This window comes from Ornithorhynchus anatinus, chromosome 6, assembly GCF_004115215.2.
Source record: "Ornithorhynchus anatinus isolate Pmale09 chromosome 6, mOrnAna1.pri.v4, whole genome shotgun sequence".
Taxonomy (NCBI): Eukaryota; Metazoa; Chordata; class Mammalia; order Monotremata; family Ornithorhynchidae; genus Ornithorhynchus; species Ornithorhynchus anatinus.
In genome coordinates this window covers 19,521,243-19,539,597 of record NC_041733.1, presented here as the reverse complement: position 1 = coordinate 19,539,597, position 18,355 = coordinate 19,521,243, and the positions used below count along the sequence as shown (strand labels likewise).

At 51.8% G+C, this 18,355-nt stretch overlaps 1 protein-coding gene across 1 annotated transcript in view; it reads right to left on the bottom strand.

The window, feature by feature from the left end:
- MECP2 (methyl-CpG binding protein 2) overlaps window positions 1–18,355 on the bottom strand; it is a 62,063-nt gene that overhangs the window by 10,394 nt on the left and 33,314 nt on the right. Inside the window, exon 2 of the mRNA XM_029067964.2 lies at window positions 4,303–4,653. Coding sequence (XP_028923797.1) covers window positions 4,303–4,400 — 98 coding nt within the window. The 5' untranslated portion in view covers window positions 4,401–4,653. The remainder of the gene's footprint in view (window positions 1–4,302; window positions 4,654–18,355) is intronic.

The following is an 18,355-nucleotide window of genomic DNA, read 5'->3' as shown; positions in this document are numbered from 1 at the left end:
GGTAACTCCGCCCTGATCGAGGCGCCGGCAGGATGTTTCACAGACACCGACGCCGGTTGAAAACGGACGGGGTGCCAACCGGTGGCTTCCGGGACCACCTCCTCCCATCGTTTAGGCGAGAGACGCGGGAGGTACCCTCCCGCCGACCACCCCAGCCAGATCCATAGCTCCGCAGGTTTGCCATCGGCGGCGGGCCGGCCATCAGATCTACGGGATGTGGGATTCCCCTGAGAGGAAGCCCCGAGCTCGGCCGCTGGACCCTCCTGATGGCTGGAGGGGAGGAGGACCTGTGGGGTTTTGGCTTTTTTTTAAGGGGAATTTGTTAAGCGCCTACTACACGCCGGGCACCGTTCTAAGCACTGGGGCAGTTCCGAGCTGAACGGATCGGAAGGAGTCCCCGTCCAGCTTGGGGCTCACCGTCTTAATCTCCATTTGACAGATGAGGTAACTGAAGCTCAGACAAATGAAGCTACTTCCCAAGACCACACAACAGACAACATCCCAGGCTCGCTCCACTAAGTCACGCTGCTTCTCTGGGGTTGCCTGACGCTTCCTAACCGAGCTCCATCAGAGGGGCGCTTCTCCCAGTGCATTTCCTGGCGGGCACCAACGAGGCCTTCGACTCCGATTCTGACGAGACCAGGAACACGGCTCTGAAGGGAATCGTGTTCTTTCCTGCTTCCGGACCCTCGGCAGACACAGGCATCAGTCACCCGATACACCGCCCTGGGAGGCCACGGTGGGTCACTGGACGGAGCTGGGCGTTCTCCCATTTGACAAATGGGAAGGCGGAGGCCGAGAAGCCTCCGAGTGAAGCAGGGTTACAGCTGAGAACCAAACAGAGATCCAGAGCGCCAGGCTTCGCTCACAGAGCTGAGGTTTGATCGCCCTCCCCCTCACCCCGGCACCTTTTAAAGACCCATCCTGACGGCACCTGACCCATCATCCCTGGAGTCCTCTCTAGGTCCTCAAGACAGAAAGGTTTAGAGAAGCTAGTTCTGAATGCTACTTGATGCTTCGGGCCCTCAGAGATCTTACCGTGCCTTCCAGGCTCTCTGAACGGGGAGTCAGAAGGACCTTGTTCTGATCCTGGCTCCACCGCTTGTCTGCTGTGTGACCTTGGGCAAGTCACTTCGCTGGGCCTCGGTTACCTCATCTGTCAAACGGGGATTAAGACTGTGAGCCCCAAGAGGGATATCCACAGTGGATAAAGCACGAGCCTGGGAGTCTGAGGGTCATGGGTTCTAATCCCGATTCTGCCACTTGTCTGCTGTGTGACTTTGGGCAAGTCACTTCACTTCTCTGGGCCTCAGTTACTTCATCTGTAAAATGGTGATTAAGACTGTGAGCCCCATGTGGGACAACCTGACATGCACCCCAGAGCTTAGAACAGTGCTTGGTAAAGACGAAGCGTTAACAAATACCATAATAATAATTATTATTACATGGACCGTGTCCAACCTGATTACCTTGTATCTATCCCAGCACTTAATACTCAATAAGTACCATAAATAAAAAACCCTCCAAACCGTAAAAAAAAAAAAAAAAAAAGGCCATTTTCACCCTGCAGGCTAGGTTCCTGTTCTTCTCTCCCAGCCCTACAGCACTTATGTACATATCTGTAATTGATGTATTAATGCCTGTCTCCCCCTCTACAGTGTAAGCTCTCTGTGGGCAGGGAATATGTCTTCTTCCCAGGTGCTCAGTACAGTTGGCTCTGCACACAGTAATCGCTCAATAAATATGACTGACTGACTCTCTCTTCCTCAGCGGGCCGACTCCATCCCGGCCCGTGACTTGGGGGGGTGTGGGGGAGCGGGTACCGCGAGGCTCAGACGGAGGATTCTGTCACAGACAGTCTAAGCCGGCAGCTGAGTCAGTCCTCGCCTGGACGCGAGGAATCTCAATGTCCTCCGATTCGGCCACCACAGAAACACTGCTCGGGTCACCCCTTCTGGCTGAGACGGCTCTCTTGGCAGGACGGTAAATTCTTCACCGAGTCCCACGGGCCTCAGTACGGAGAACTCCTCAGCTGAACGACCGGAAGTCTGCTTCACCAGACAAGAGGATTTGTCAACTGGCACCTCTAGCCATCGAAGCTAAATCTATTTGGGCCAGTGATATATGGATTGAATAGAAACGGGCAACTGCGGGGAGTAAAAAGACCAATGTGTGCCCAAAGTGCAATTACTCACAGGAGAGAGGGTCCGTGGGTTGGAAAATCTGCTAATTGGGGCCAGTGGCCCTGGCCCGGAAGACATAGGGTCATTTGTCTACTTGGGAAAAGCCCCCTCTGCCATTATCGTGGTGTGACTGCCTTCAACTGCCCAGGAGAGAGGGAGCGAAGGGGAGAGAGAGAGAGAGAGAGAGAGAAAGAGAAGAGGGGAGAGAGCGAGCGAGTGAGAAAGAAAGAGGGAGGGTTGGGGTTGGGAAGGGGGAGAGAAAGAGAAAGAGTATGAGGGAGCGCATGTTCGCAAGCATAGTAGTTGGGCCGGGGCTGAGGCTGGGTACGCCAAACCCAAGGCCTGCCAGTTTGGCGTTAGGGCTGTTTTCTGTGTCGACCCAAACAATCTGGGCAGATCAAAAGGAGTCAGCTTGCCTCGGCGGCACTGGCAGGAGACCAAAACCCTCGGCTGCAGGACAAACGTCTGGTTAGAAAACCACCATTCTGCCACGGCCGGATGAAATTCGGGGGAAAAAAAAGACGACTATTTCAATGGAGGGCGACCTCTGGCTTCAAAGGAGAAAGACTTACCGTGCACAGGATTCTAGGCAACACAGACCCAGAACCCCCTGGCTAGAACCACTGCACGTTTCGACGAGCTGGGCAGCATGTCCCCTGACTAGCGGGCAAAAAAAAAAGCCATCCAGTCTGGGGTAGGTGGGAGGGCTTGGACTGTGCTGAAAGGAGACAACAGCGCGTTGGCAAGGGGCTGTTCCACCTGGCAGCCATTTCAGGGCAAATGTTGGTGCGAAAAGCTGAAACACTGACCGAGAGGACCTTCTTTGTGGGTGGTGAACATGTACACCAATTCTTTTAGAGTGTACTCTCCTAAATGCTCAGTACAGTACTCCGTACACAGATAGCGCTCAATAAATACCATTGACTGATTCCTCCCTGACCTATAACCTTCTTGGCCGGAGGCTCACAGTCCTTAAGTTAACTGGGGAAAATCTGTTCTCAGTTTTAGAAACAATAATAATAATAAACATAAATATATGTATAAATAAACCACGGCATTTCTGCAGGGCGGGCCCCTCAGCGGCTATATCGCCCAAGCGCTTACTACAGTGCTCTGCATACAGTAAGCACTCAATAAATAAGACTAACTGATTACTGAGCACAATGGCTCGCGCCGCTCGGTGACAGGATTAAGACAATGCTTTCGCTTCCAGCTCTGCACGGAATAAGCGCTCAATAAATACCACCGACTGACAAGCCTGCTCTGGTGTAGGGGTCAATGAGAGCGGTTGGGCCGGATAAGTTTTTCCCACTGTCCAGTCTGGATGGGAAGATGGTGGTGAGAGGTGGCTTAGTGACCTCATTCTTCCTGAGAATCAGCACGCCATCCCCTTAAATGTCCTTCACCTACAAGCTCCTTAACAACGGGGTCCGCTAGACTGAAGCTCCTCCACTAGACTGTAAGCTGTTGGGAGGGCAGGGATCGTATCTGTGCCCAGGAGGGGCTCCATAGAGTCCGTTGATTGCTCGACGCCGTCCCTTCTCTACCCCAATCTGACGCCAACAGGCCAGGGGGACCGGCTACTTCCAAGTGCCCCCGATCGGAAGACAGATGAGGTCCCTCCGCCATGGGTCTCCCTCTCTTCAAGCAGGCTAGCGCTGTTCCCTGCCACAGCGGCTCTGGGAAGCCTTCCGTGTGAATGTTAACAGGGTTCTGCTTCTGCTAGCCTGCCCAGGCTTGAAACGGGATCACTCCTAGATCCAACGAGGTGACGAAAATGGCTTACCAAGGGAGTTTCAAAGCCGGTCCGTGTTTTGGACTTTATGTTACGGTTCGCTCCCCTCCTCCCTCTCCCCAGCCTCCCGCTTTCCTGTGCCCCCAGTTTCCAAGGCAGAGACGCTGAGCTCTCCCCACAGGAGGTCATCAGGTGACCCTCCTCGGCCCCAAGCTCTGTAAGAGGACCCGTCCAGAGTGGGAAGCGCAGCCCAGGTGGAGACAACAGACCCCACTCCCCAAGCAGACTGCCACAGGCTGCCAGCCCCGCCGCCTCAGGGTTTTCCCGGACTCATCGGCCCCCGGCCCCTGATGCCACCAGCCCAACCAGCCTTGCTTTACTCACTTGATCAAATACACGTCGTACTTTCCGGCGGAGCGGCCCGATTTCCTCTGCTTGAGCTTGCGGGTCCAGCCCTCGGGCAGGGTGGGGTCGTCGTACATGGGGCCTCGGTCTCGGATGATGGAGCGCCGCTGCTTGGGGGAGGCCGAGGCTTCGGGCGCCGCGGGGGCCACCCCGGCCCCTTCCGACGTCTCCGCTTTCCCCGCTTCGGCCGGCTCGGCTGACTGGTGGGCGGACGGCTGCGGGGGCTCATTCTTGCCCTCCTTCTCCTCCTTTCTCTCCTTCTTCACCTTTTTGGGCTTCGGGGGCTTGTCCTTAACTCCCTGCAGGTCTTGGTCTTCCGATTTTTCTTCCCTGAAGCATTAAACAATCGTGTAAGGATCGGCGAGACGGCTCAACTCGGAGAGGGGTGAAGGGGGGGAGACCCGTGACTCGCCCGGGGACCTCTCCCGCCCCCAAACCAAGACGACGGGGCATCTGCCCTTCGCTCCGCCTTGCTTCCCCCTGACCGCGGCCCTCCTAGATCGCCGATCCTTCTGCCTCCTGGTCGGTCTGCCTGTCGGCTGCTCTGAGAAACGGTGGGGGCTCCATCACCTTACCGAGGGTCGTTATTACTCAGGCAGCTCCGGCCCCCCGCCTTGCCTCAGGCCAGAGACATCCAAGCTTGAATTCCCACTTTGCGTGTGTGGGTCTGTGTGTGGGCGGTTTGGACTCCCTTTTTACCGCAACCCTCCCTTGTCTTCCCAGAATGCAAAAATACTCATTTTGTTTCCCATCTGAAAGGGTGGGGTTGAATTCTAGTCCGAACGGGAAGGAGTCTCACGGCTATAATAAGTGTAGGTGCCGGTGGGTGTAAAAGAAGAACGCGTATTGCTCAAATGGGTTTCCCAGGGCTCCTATATGTGTTGTAGTAGGCTGGAGACTTTCCGAGAGGGCCCTCTCAGCCTCCGCTCTGGTCAAGGAGAACAGTTCTTGGGTGCCCTGGAGCCTACTGGGAGACCCTGGGCTTCTGGAAAGGGTGCTAGGGAGAGAGGAGGTCAACAACTGGTTGCGGATTGAGATCACAGTAACTGTGGTTTTTGCGAAGGGCTTACTATGTACCAAGCACCGTACTAAGCATTCATTCGTTCATTCAATCAATCGTACTCATCGAGCGCTTTACTGTGTGCACAGCACTATACTAAGCGCTTGGGAAAGTACAATACAAAAGTAAACAATCCCTGCTCACAATGAGCTTACAGTCTAGAGGACAGACATCAATACAAATGAACTGGGATAGATACAAGATGATCAAGGGGCTCACAGTCTAAGTAGGAGAGACAACAGGTATTGAATCCTCATTTTGCAGAGGATGGAACTGGGGCAACGGAGAAGTGAAATGACTTGCCCAAGGTCACACAGCAGATGAGTGGCAGCACCGGGATAGGCCCTCTGACTCCCAGGCCCGTGCTCTTACCATTAAGTCCCCTAGAAGCTTCTGCTTCTTCTGCTTTTCTCAAATTTGGAGCCACTCATCAGATAATCTGTCCAATTCTCAACTACATTCCGTTCCCAGATTTGCGGGGACCTTAGCAATTCGAACGTGGAAATGTTCTCAGACCGAGCACTTTGAGAAACATAACCGAGAAAACAGAAAACTCTCCCTGGCTCCATATGGTTAGAAAGGAAGTTTAATCCACAACTTTGCTGCTTTTCTTCCAAGAGGCTCTGTAGCGAAAGCCTTTAAGCTCATTACGGGAAAGGAACGTGTCTGCTAATTCTCTTGCACTATACTCCCTCAAGCAATCAGAACAGTGCTCTGCACACTGTAAGCACTCAATAAATACCACCAATTGACTGGCAGAGGGAGGCAGCAGTTCGGTGTCAGATGAGACTGCAGGGGGACCAGTGATGAAACTTTCTGTTGGTAGGGCAAAAACTCCCTAGTTCCCATGAACTGATAATAATAATATTGGTATTCGTTAAGCGCTTACTATGTGCAGAGCACTGTTCTAAGCGCTGGGGTAGATACAGCAGAAACAGCAAGGCTCGGTGGAAAGAGCCCGGGCTTGGGAGTCAGAAGTCATGGGTTCAAATCCCGGCTCCGCCGCTTGTCAGCTGTGTGACTTTGGGCAAGTCACTTCACTTCTCTGGGCTTCAGTTCCCTCATCTGTAAAACAGGGATGAAGACTGTGAGCTCCATGTGGGACAGCCTTATCACCTTGTATCCTCCCCAGCGCTTAGAATAGTGCTTTGCACATAGTAAGCGCTTAACAAATGACATTATTATTATTATTATTATTATTATTATTATTATATAGGGTAATCAGGTGGTCCCACGTGAGGCTCACAGTCTTCATCCCCATTTTTACAGATGAGGTAACTAAGGCCCAGAGAAGTGAAGTGACTTGCCCACAGTCACACAGCTGACAAGTGGCAGAGCCGGGATTCGAACATATGACCTCTGACTCCCAAGCCCGGGCTCTTTCCACTGAGCCACGCTGCTTCTCTAACTAGTCATTAGGTAACCACAAGAAGAAAAGTAATTGTCAATTATCATTATTATTCTATTTAAGCACCTACAATGTGCCAGGCACTGTACTAAGCGCTGGACTAGACTCAAAATAATTAGGTCAGAATCAGTCCCTGACCCAAATGGGGCTCACAGGGAGTAGGACTGAATCCCCATTTTACCGATCAGGAAACTGAGGCTGGGAGAAGTGAAGTGACGTGCCTATGGTTACTAAGCAGGTAACTGGAGAGCCAGGATTGGAACCCGGGTCCTCGGAATCCCAGGGCCCCTGTTCCTTCCAGCTGTCACTGATGTCCAGATGATGGAGTCTGAGGGCAGGAAATGGGAGGCTCTCCCTCCCTTGGCTGGGGACGGACCTTTCCGAAGCCTCGACACATTAGGAGAGGAGTTCTGTCATCCCATCCCAACCTATGGGGTAAAACCCTGACTCACCTGGAGCGGGAATAATGCGATACTCAAAGGGAACTGAACTTATTAAGAAAAGTCGTGGCATTTCCTTGGTCTTACCACAGGTGACAGGCCACCCTGAGGGCGGGAGAATAATCCCTGTCAGGGGGCCTTTGAGTTACGGGCTGGATCCGTTGGCCCTTCCTGACTTTGGCCCAGTACTGCTGCCCTTCAATTGCTTTTCAGTCCTTTGGTCTCACACTGAACGGAGGCCCGATGCCAGAATTCTTTTTTTGTTCCTATGTGTTTGTTGTTGTTTTTCCCCACCATCTCCAGCAAGCCAAGCACTCCCTGTCCTTTGGTTCGGCTCTCTATCGGCTAGAGCGGAGAAAGAGGGTCACCTCGGGCTGCCGGGGGGGCACAGAGCCTCCATGGCGTGTCGGCTGCCTCTCGCCCTGCCCTCGGCTATTTTCCCTGAAAAGTGGCACCAAGGAGGGAGTACCTGGGGAAGGACGGGAAAAATGGGGAAGACTGGAGAAAGTACTAGAACCATCATTCACAACATGCGAGGGGATGGGAGATGGGGGTGCGTGGTGTTTGAGCTGGAAGGGTCCCACTTCCCTCTGGGGCTTCCCGAGCCGGGCTACCACCAGGGAGGGGTGGGGGGAGAGAGAGAGGAGCGCAGGCCTGATGGCGTGGGGAGCGGGCTCGTTCATGGCTTTGGTCAAGGAAGTCTGGCGAAACAGCCCCGGGCTGAATCACCAGGGTCGCTTGGGAAAGTTTAGCAGGCAGGGCTCGTTTGGATAGAGATTCTGTAGCGGGCCGTGGGTGACTAACCCACACTGCAAAGGACTGGGGAAATGCATTCCCATGGGATCGAGGACTCGCCGGGTTCCTTTTGTGGGTTGTCCGACCGGGGGGAGGCTGGACCGCCATCTCACTCGCACGTGACGCAGCCCAGCGCCGTCTAAAGGGATGGCTTATGACTGACGCTCTGTGGAATCATGGGATTCAGAACAACCCTGGGATACAAAGGAGAGTCACTTTGCTTTTGGAGGCCCCGTAACTCTTTTTTTTTTTCTTCCCTGAATGTATTTCTTTAACATTAGGTTGCAGCAGTTCGAAGCACCTCATTCCCCGGTCCCGGGCCAAGGTCTTTGTTTTCACTCCGGGACTAAAGACGCAGAGAATATTCTTAGGACCAGAGCTGGGGCGTGATCCTCAAAAATTCATCAAAGGGATCCGTGGTTCTTAAATGTCAGGAACAACACAGGGCTGAAGGAAAGTACCCAGGGTCAAACTCGGAAGACCTGTAATTATGTTCGCATCCAAACTTTTAAATATATTAATATCTGTCTCCCCCTCTGGACTGAAAGCTCACTGTGGGCAGGGAATGTGTCTCTTATATTGTAATAAGATGGTATTTGTTAAGTGCTTATTATGTGCCAAGCACTGCTCTAAGCATGGGGGTAGATACAAGGTGATCAGGTTGTGCCACGTGGGGCTCAGTCTTAATCCCCATTTTATAGATGAGGTAACTGAGGCACAGGGAAGTTAAGTGACTTGCCCAAAGTCAAACAAGTCTCCCAAGTGCTTAGTACAGTGCTCTACATACAGTAAGCACTCAAAAAATACCGTTGACTGACTAGAAACACTTGAGTTCTGGCCCTGACCCCACCTGATTTACATAAGCCTCCTGGAGTGATAACAGTGATAACATTAGTAATGATATTCCTTGCCCCACTCTCCTTTTCAAGAACGCTGTGTGTTACAGGCCAGTTACTTGAACGAAAGAGGCTAAACATATTCAACCCCACGGTGCTAAACACTAATAAAGGTTTCGTTCTGGGCAGAACGAAGATTTGATGCCCCAACAGTCGACAGCAGGGGAGAACAGATACTCGGCTGAAAGATCCGGCCCAGGCCGTGGTGAGAGCCACCGTTCGTTTCAAGGTGGGCCCCCCTGCTCCCTCTGGAAAACGGGGAAATAAAAATTAAGTCAGGCCCAGGGGAAGAGGGATGAGGACCCACACCAAAATTAGGAGACCGGATTCCCAAAATAAAGCTGTCTACTTGAGTTGCTTTTGAGCGGAAAGACACACGGCAGAATTGGGTAGAAGCTAAGGCGCCTAATCAGCGTATTAATCAGTCGAACTTCACCACTCAGCAAGCAACCTGGCAGGAGCAATCACCCAACCTGTCACTCAGTCAGTCATATTGAGTGCTTACTGTGTGCACAGCACTGTACTAAATGCTCGGAAGAGTACAATAACAGACACATTCCCTGCCCACAACGAGCTTGCAACCTGGAGGGGGAGACAGACATGAATATAAATAAATAAATAACAAATTTGTACATAAGTGCTGTGGCATGGGGCTGGGAGATGACGGGGGACGAGTAAAAGGAGCAAGTCAGGGTGACGTACAACGGCTCTTGGAAGGGCACCCTGAGCCGGGATGTAGAGCAGCACGTGGTCTCGGAAGTTCAAGTGAAAACACAACCGATGGATTTCATCTCTCTACAAAGGGCTAGGCACCAGACAGCACCCACAGAAGACACGCGTCCTGCCCTCTGGGAGCTGGCAATTGACTTCCGTCAACCCATCGCCCCTACTTTTTTTCTTTTTTAGCGTGTTTGTTAGGCGCTTACTGTGTGCCAGGCACTGCTCTACGCACTGGGGTAGATACAGACTAATGAGGTTGGACACAGTCCCTAACCCACAAGGGCTCACAGTCAACCTCCATTTTCTACAAGAGTGAACTGAGGACTCGCCCATCGTCACGCAGCAGGTAAGTGGAAGAGCCTGGATTAGAACCCAAGTCCCGCTGACTCCCAGGCTAACTCTATGCACTAGGCCAAGCTGCTTCTCCCCGACATTCCGTCCCACCCAGGACAAGTGGCTGAATCAGGGGCCTCGGTTTCTTTACTTGGAAAATGGGCAGAGCCAGGGAGATAAGCGTCTCGTGTAAACAGGCTTGCAGTTTAGGGTGATAAGAAATGATGAAAATTCCGAAGCGGAAAATGCTCTTAATAGCAGCCCTGGCTCAGCTTCCTAGAATTTTCAGGCAAGAGCGGCTCCACTTTGAGGAAACTCCACCTCCTTAATTTGCACAGCTTCGCTGAGTAAGAGGGGGAGGCAGGGGAGGAACCGAGGATTCCAAATCTCTGCAGCCTCAGCTAGGCCTGTGCAATAAGCAAGAAATCACCAATAAAAAGAACTGCAGTGAAGCGATTTCTGTGGCTCTTCCAGATATCCAAGCTGCTGTCGGGGATGTACTGAAAACACCTGAATCTCTGGGAGAATCGATAGGCTTTTTTTTCCCCCAGAGGAGTGAGAAAATGGATCCGATATGAGGGTCTCCCAGCTATTTGACAATGGTTTACAAATAACACCCTGCAAGCCACCCTAGATAAACTCACACCTAGTGGATTCCCCTCTCTGGTTTCAGGCCTGGCCACTGGCATTTTCTTCTCCTTCCCACCTTTCTTTTACTCTTCCGTCTGCTCCGGTTTCACTCCCAGTAATATCATTAAGAGTATTAATAACACTAATACTACCGATAATAACTGAAACAACAATAATAATAATAATAATAATAATAATGATGATAGTCTTTGTTGAACAGTTGCTATTTTTTAATGGTATTTCTTAAGCGCTTACTATGTGCCAAGCACTGAACTATGCACTGGGGTTGATAACAAGCTAATCAGGTTGGACACAGTCCCTGTCTCCCATGGAGCTCACAGTCCTAATCCCTATTTTACAGACAAGGGAACTGAGACAGGGAATACTACTACTAATAACGATAATTGTCGTATTTGCTAAGTGCTGGGGTGGATACATGTAAATCGGGTTGGACACAGTCCCTGACTCAAGTGGGGCTCACGGTCTCAATCCCCATTTTTCAGATGAGGAAACTGAGACCCAGAGAAGTGAAGTGACTTCCCCAAGGTCACAGAGCAGCAGACAAGTGGCAGAGCCGGAACTAGAACCCACAGCCTCTGACTCCCAGGCCCGCGCTCTATCCACTATGCCACGCAGGGAAGTGACTGGCCCAAGGTCACACGAGCAGACAAGTGGCGGAGTTGGGGATTACTATTGTGCCAGGTACTGAACTAAGTCTTGGGGTAGGAAGAAGGTAATCAGGTTGGACATTCATGGGGCTTCCTGTCTAAGAGGGAGGGACAACTGGAATTGAAAACTGATTTAATGTGATGGTTCATACAGCCCAGCGCCCTATTGACATTCACTGAACATTAAACAGCAATAACCCAGAGTCCCGGTCTTTTCCCATCTGACAGCCGGGGGTTCTATAAATACCCAAACCCTGTCACTCTGCTACACCTGTGTAGCCTCATTCCGAGTAACACATACCGTGTTCTGTCAGCTCCCAAGCGTTCTGTACGCTGCTCTGCATACAGTAAGCGTTCAATAAATACCACCGATTGATTCTCCTGAGGGCTCTGTTCTCAGAGAGCCTCACGTTGAGGAAAACCGGGGCCGGAATATTCAAGGTACTAGCGCTGTATTTCCCAGGGTTTAGGAGAGTGGTCTGCGCACAGGAAATGCTTATAAAACAGCACTACTGTTCCTATTAGGGTCATCGGATTCAGAGCTTAGTCACCACCACGCCCACGTTCATAACTTTTTTTTTTTATGAGCGCTGTGGTCCAGCCAGGAAGACGTGCGTTGTGGGAAGAACGCCCCCAAGTTGCGCGGCAGCGTTCCGGCTGAAGACGTGCAGTGAAAACACTCGTTATAGGAGACCTATCTCAACTCACAGAAGTTGAAATTCACCTCGGCCTACCTCAGCTGGCCTTCCCCAGTTCTCGAACACCAAACCCGGGCCCCACGTACACAGCACCGATGTCCTTTCGATCAAATAACAAGCTGACGGTTAGGCCTCAGGGGAGGAGCCCCAACTAGACTCCTGTACCACCTGCATTTTTCTCCCGCAACGGTTGAAGCCAGGGTGACAAGATAAACACCCATTTCCTCCCTCTAGACTGCAAGCTCTCTGGGGGCAGGGAATGTATCTACCAACTCTGTTTTTGAGTGAACTCCCCCAAGTGTTTAGGACAGTGCTCTGCCCACAGGACGTGCTCAAGATATATCATTAACTGACAGTAAGCGCTCAATCAATATCACTGAGTGCTTGATCATTAACGCTCACTCAGGGCCACCACCGGACTCAGGAAAATGCCATACAGGATAACCAGGAATGTCAAGAAGGATAATGGTCAGCCCCAACTACGGTCTCCCCCTACGGGAGAAAGCCGAGCCCCGACATCAACGCAGACGACGCTCAAAAAGAAACTGAGCGGCGTCAGCCATCTTGGAGGCGTTACACCCTTCCTGGCTCGTGAATGGAAATGAGGGACCCCGCTGGAACTTACCTTTTTAATCAAAAGGCTAAATAACACCGGGTATGTGATGTCTTACAATGACAGCGATAACCGTGGTATGCGTTGGGTGCTTACTTTGTGCCGGGCACTGTGCTAAACGCTGGGGTGGATACGAGCAAATGGGGTTGGACACGGTCCCTCTCCCACGTGGGGCTCCCGGTCTCAATCCCCGTTTTACAGATGAGGGAACTGAGGCATAGAGAAATGAAGTGACCTGCCCGAGGTCACACAGCAGACAAGTGGCAGAGTGGGGATTAGAACACAGAGCCTCTGACTCCCAGGCCCGTGCTCTAGCCACTATACCATTCTCAAAGACGGTACAGGGCCAGGGAGGGTTAGCAATGAAGTAATCCTGACCCCTGGAATCCACCAGCCGGAATCGATCGATCAAATGATCGCTCGATCGTATTTATCGAGCGCTTGCTGTGTGCAAAGCAGGCTGCAAAGCTGAGCTCGGGGAGGTGGTGGGTGCAGGGCGGGCCCTGGACGACCACTGCGGAGCCGGCATTTTTCTGTCGGTATCTGCCCGGGAGGGAAATTGGACCCGGAGGCCAGGAATGCTACAGGGGATAGAGCCGGATAGAATGTTCTAGTTTTGTGCGGTATCGCCCTGCATCAGAGGGAAACATGTTGTTGTGGGCCGGCGCTCAACAATTCGTTTGCTATTTAAAGCCAGGTTCCACGTCCTCCGAAGCGCTGAGAAGATCTACTTCATATGTCTTCATTACAGCAGAAATGCTGGCGCTGTGGTAAACTAGGCGACGGGCTGACGTGCCGGGAGAAGTCACCAAGAGTCCATTTAAGGGACCACGGGGATCATCTACGAGCTCTAGGTGGGCAGAAGAGCAAATTCGCAACAGCCGCGAACCTGCCGATCAATCGAATAACACTGCGGTGCCTCAGACCGGTGATTTAAAAATCAGCCGAGAGAACGGGTACTTGCAAACGAGAGGCCTAAGGATTATACAACCTGGTGGGTGGGGGGGGGGGGGGGGGGGCCCTCGCCCGTCAACACTCGTTGAGCGAGGTCGCTGCCGGGGGCTCGGAACCACAGCGCACGGCTTCGAGAGGAGCGACAGCTCTGCCGGGAAAAGTCACGGATTCCGAATCCCCGGCTCTAGCCCAGAGATTTGGGGGAAAGCCGGGAGCAAGAAACATTTTGGACTCCGATCGCTGTCGGAGAACGAGGGGTTGGATCCCTCGGCTCTGAGGTGGTGGGGAAGGGGGAAGGAGAGGAAACGGTAAAAGCGGGGTGGGGAAATGATGGCTGATTGAAAGCTTCGGCCCTGCGGCAAACCTGAAATGCCAATCCTCTCTGCTCCCCAGAGGGAGGCCCAGGCAGAAGGGCTCTCCAAGAAGGACGGCAACCATTCTATGACTCCAAAAAGTCACCACTGGTGGACCTCGCTTTTTCCGGCGTCTATCATATTTGCAGTCTTCTACTGGAGCCGGGTAGAATACAGCCTTCCTATCAGTATCGCTACGTAATACACGAGAAGCCACGTGGCCTAGGGGAAGGAGCCCAGGCCTGGGAGTCGGAGGACCTCGGGGTCGAATCCCGCTCCGCCACTTGCCTGCGGCGTGACCTCGGGCACGTCACTTGGCTTCTCTGGGCCTCTGTTTCCCCATCTGTAAAATGGGGGTAAAGACCGAGAGCCCCACGGGGGACGGGCACCACGTTCAACCCCATTATCTTGTATCCCCCACGTTAGCACGGAGGCCGGCACAGAGCAAGCCCTTAACGGATACCGCGATTATTCACGCGTACTTGGTGTGACTCGGCATCTTTCATTCCCAACTGTCCCGTGGGGCTTTAATGGATCATATCAACAGAGATAATCCGCCCGCCGAAAGGGCAAGAGGCCGTTTCTTTAACGGCCACGCGTAACGTCCGAGCTGGGAGTGGAAGAGAGGAATTTCTTGGTACTAGAAGCTCGTTATAGGTAGGGAACGGGTCTGCTGATTCTACTGCATTCCCCCACGCTCTCAGAACACAGCTCTTCACACAGTAAGCGCTTAATAAATTCGATTCATTGGAGGGCTGGGGTAGATATGACGTCTGTCTCCCCCTCTCTTGGCCGTAAGCTCGCTGTGGGCGGGCAATGTCTCTATTTTTGGATTGTACTTTCATGAGCGCTTAGTACAGGGCTCTACACACAGGAGGCGCTCAATAAATACGACTGGATGAATGGGTGAATGAATATCCCAATCTCTCCCCCAGGGTGAGACGAGTTCTCAGCCTTCGTTCCCCACCAGGGGGCAGAGAAGCAGCGTGGCTCAGTGGAAAGAGCCCGGGCTTGGTAGTCAGAGGTCATGGGTTCGAATCCCGGCTCCGCCGCCTGTCAGCTGTGTGACTTTGGGCAAGTCACTTCACTTCTCTGGGCCTCAGTGACCTCATCTGGAAAATGGGGATGAAGATCGTGAGCCCCACATGGGACAACCTGATCACCTTGTATCTACCCCAGCTATTAGAACAGTGCTCTGCACATACTAAGTGCTTAACAAATACCAACATTATTATTATTATATATTTTTTTTTAAACTGTGAGCCCATTATTGGGCAGGGATTGTCTCTGTCTGGTGCCGAATTGTCCGTTCCAAGCGCGTAGTACAGTGCTCTACACTTAGCAAGCACTCAATAACTACTATTGAATGATTGAATATACATGTGTTTGTGTACACCCCAAATCCATAACCTACACACACTTAAACTTGAAGCTCTCTGAGGATAAAAGAGAGTGACTAGGAATCTTTATTAGGCTAAAGGGTAACTGAGTTCTCTTCTTTAGGCTAATTTCACCCCTGATTTTTCTAAGAGTTTAGGAATGGCTCTACATTTTAAAATTTTCCAGCAGTCCAAATGAAATCTCTACCAGTAATGTGACCGCGCTGACCCGGCCAAAGCTGGAAATGCCTTATTATTACTATTAATGTATTTGTTAATCACTTATGACGAGTCAGGCACTGTTCTAAATGCTGGGGTAGATACACGTTAATCAGGCTGAACACAGTCCCTGTCCCCCATTAAGAAGAAGGAGGAACACCTACTTAATCCCCAATTTACAGCCGAGGAAACTGAGGCACAGGAAAGTTAGTTGACTTGCCCAAGATCACAGTGGGGAACTGGCAGAGCTGGGATTAGAACCCACGTCCTCTGACTCCCAGGCCCGGACTCTTTTCACGAGGTCACGCTGCTGCTCTAAATTTATAAGTAAACAGAAAAATCCTCCACATAACCTGGATGATGGAGAAGCCCACTGGAAGTCCAGTGGTGAGAGCAGGGTTCTGGGAATCAGGATTCAGGAATCCAGTTCTATCAACCAATCGGTGGCATTTATTGAGTGCTTACTGTGTTCAGAGCAACTGTACTAAGCGCTTGGGAGAGTACAACACAACGGAGTCGACAGACACGTTCTCCGCCCATCAGAAGCTTAGAGTCTAGAGAGGGAGCCCGCCAGACATTAAAAGCAACTACGGATCTGCACCTAAGTGCTGTACAGGGGCTGAGGGTGGGGTGAATATCAAGTGCCTAAAGGGCGTGGAGTTAAACGCCCAGGCCACGCCGTGCCAGCTCTGCAAGCGGGGGCGCGCTCTCTGGGGCAGTGCCAGCTGTCGGCGGGCAACGTTTCTGACTGAGCAACCACCTGGGGCATCCTGGGAGGCCTCAAATCAATCCATCAGTGCTATTTATTGAGCGCTCGCTGGCTGCAGAGCACTGGTATTTGTTAAGCACTTACTTACTTACTTAGCCAGGCATTGTTCTAAGCGCTGGAGAAAATACAAGCTAATCAGGTAGGACACAGTCCACAGTCCCCCATGGGGCTCACAGTCTTAATCTCCATTTTCCAGATGAGGTAATCGAGGCCCAGAGGAAGGGAAATGACTTGTCCAAGGTCACAGAGCAGAGAGCTGGGAATAGTATCAGGTTCCCTGCACACAAGAGGCTTACACTCTAGAGGGAGTTCCTTCTCTAGAGGGTAGGCTGGTGGTGGGCAAGGAACTCTGTTATAATAATGTTGGTACTTGTTAAGCGCTTACTATGTACACAGCACTGTTCTAAACGCTGGGGTAGATATGGGGTAATCAGGTTGTCCCACATGAGGCTCACAGTCTTCATCCCCATTTTCTAGATGTGGTAACTGAGGCCCAGAGAAGTGAAGTGACTTGCCCACAGTCACACAGCTGACAAGTGGCAGAGCCGGTATTTGAACCCATGATCTCTGACTCCCAAGCCCGGGCTCTTTCCACTGAGCCACGTTGCTTCCCATTATATTGTTAGAGAGTAGGTGGCTCCAATGGCAATCCTGCAAAATCACTGGGGACTTATGGTGGGGCAGACCATGGCAGCTACCGAGGCCAACGGTTGGGACCCGGTGGCCCGGAGCCCCTCAGGCTGGGCGTGGGTCCTGCACAGACAGAACCGGCAGGAACCTGGGAGTGCGTTCCGCAGCGGGCGGCACGCTTCCCCCCTGCTTGGCCGTGGCACTCAGTACCCCAGCGGGCACACGACAGGCAGGGACGATTGTATAGGCAGGGGCTTGGGCCAGAGAGGCAGTGTGGCCTAGAGGGTAAATTAAATTAAAGATGTCATTTGTTAAGCGCTTACTATGTGTAAAGCACTGTTCTAAGCGCTGGAGAGGATACAAGGTGATCAGTTTGTCCCACGTGGGGCTCACAGTCTTAATCCCCATTTTCCAAGATGAGGTAACTGAGGCACAGAGAAGTTAAGTGACTTGCCCAAAGTCACACAGCTGACAAGTGGCTGAGAGCACGGGCCTGTGAGTCAGGAGGACCTGGGTTCTGATGCCTGCTCCGCCATTCCTCTGCTGGGTGATGTCGGGCAAATTATTTCACTTCTCTGGGCCTCGGTTATGTGGCTTAGTGGAAAGAGCGTGGGCTTGGGAGTCAGAGGCCATGGGTTCTAATCCCGACTCCGTCACTTGTCAGCTGTGTTACCTTGGGCAAGTCACTTCACTTCTCCGTGCCTCAGTTACCTCATCTGTAAAATGGGGATGAAGACTGAGACACACGTGGGACAACCTGATTACCTTGTATTTACCCCAGCACTTAGAACAGTGATCGGCACATAGTAAGCGCTTAACAAATACCAATATTATGCTTATTATATGTCAAATGGAGATTAAGACTGCAAGCCCCATGTGGGACAGGGGCTGTGACCACCCTGATTAGCTTCTATCTACGCCAGTGCTTAGTACAGAGCCTGACGCACAGTAAGCTCTTAATAAATACCATTGAAAAAAAGAAAAAAGAAAAGAAAAGGGGAGTCATATACAATCAGTGGAATGGGGCAGCTCCCTAGGAGGACAGCTTGAAAGAGTCAGGGCTCTTCGGTCTGAACAACAAAGGTTGAGAAGGGGCACGGTAAAGTTAACAAAAACATGAAGGATGGGACCTGGTGAACATGGAACTGTTTTCAACAAACCCCATGACCCCAGGACCTGGGGACGCCTACTCAATCAATGATATTTATTGAGCGAGTACTTACTGTAAGCAATAATAATAATGGTATTTCGTAAGTGCTTACTATGTCCCAAGCACCGTCCTAAGCGCTGGGGTAGATACAAGGTTATCAAGCGGTCTCAAGTGTGGCTCACGGTCTTAATCCCCATTTTACAGATGAAGTCACTGAGGCGCAGACGAGTTAAGTGGCTTGTCCAAGGCCACTCAGCAGACAAGTAGCGGAGCCAGGATTAGAACCCACGTCCTCTGACTCCCAAGCCCGTGCTCTT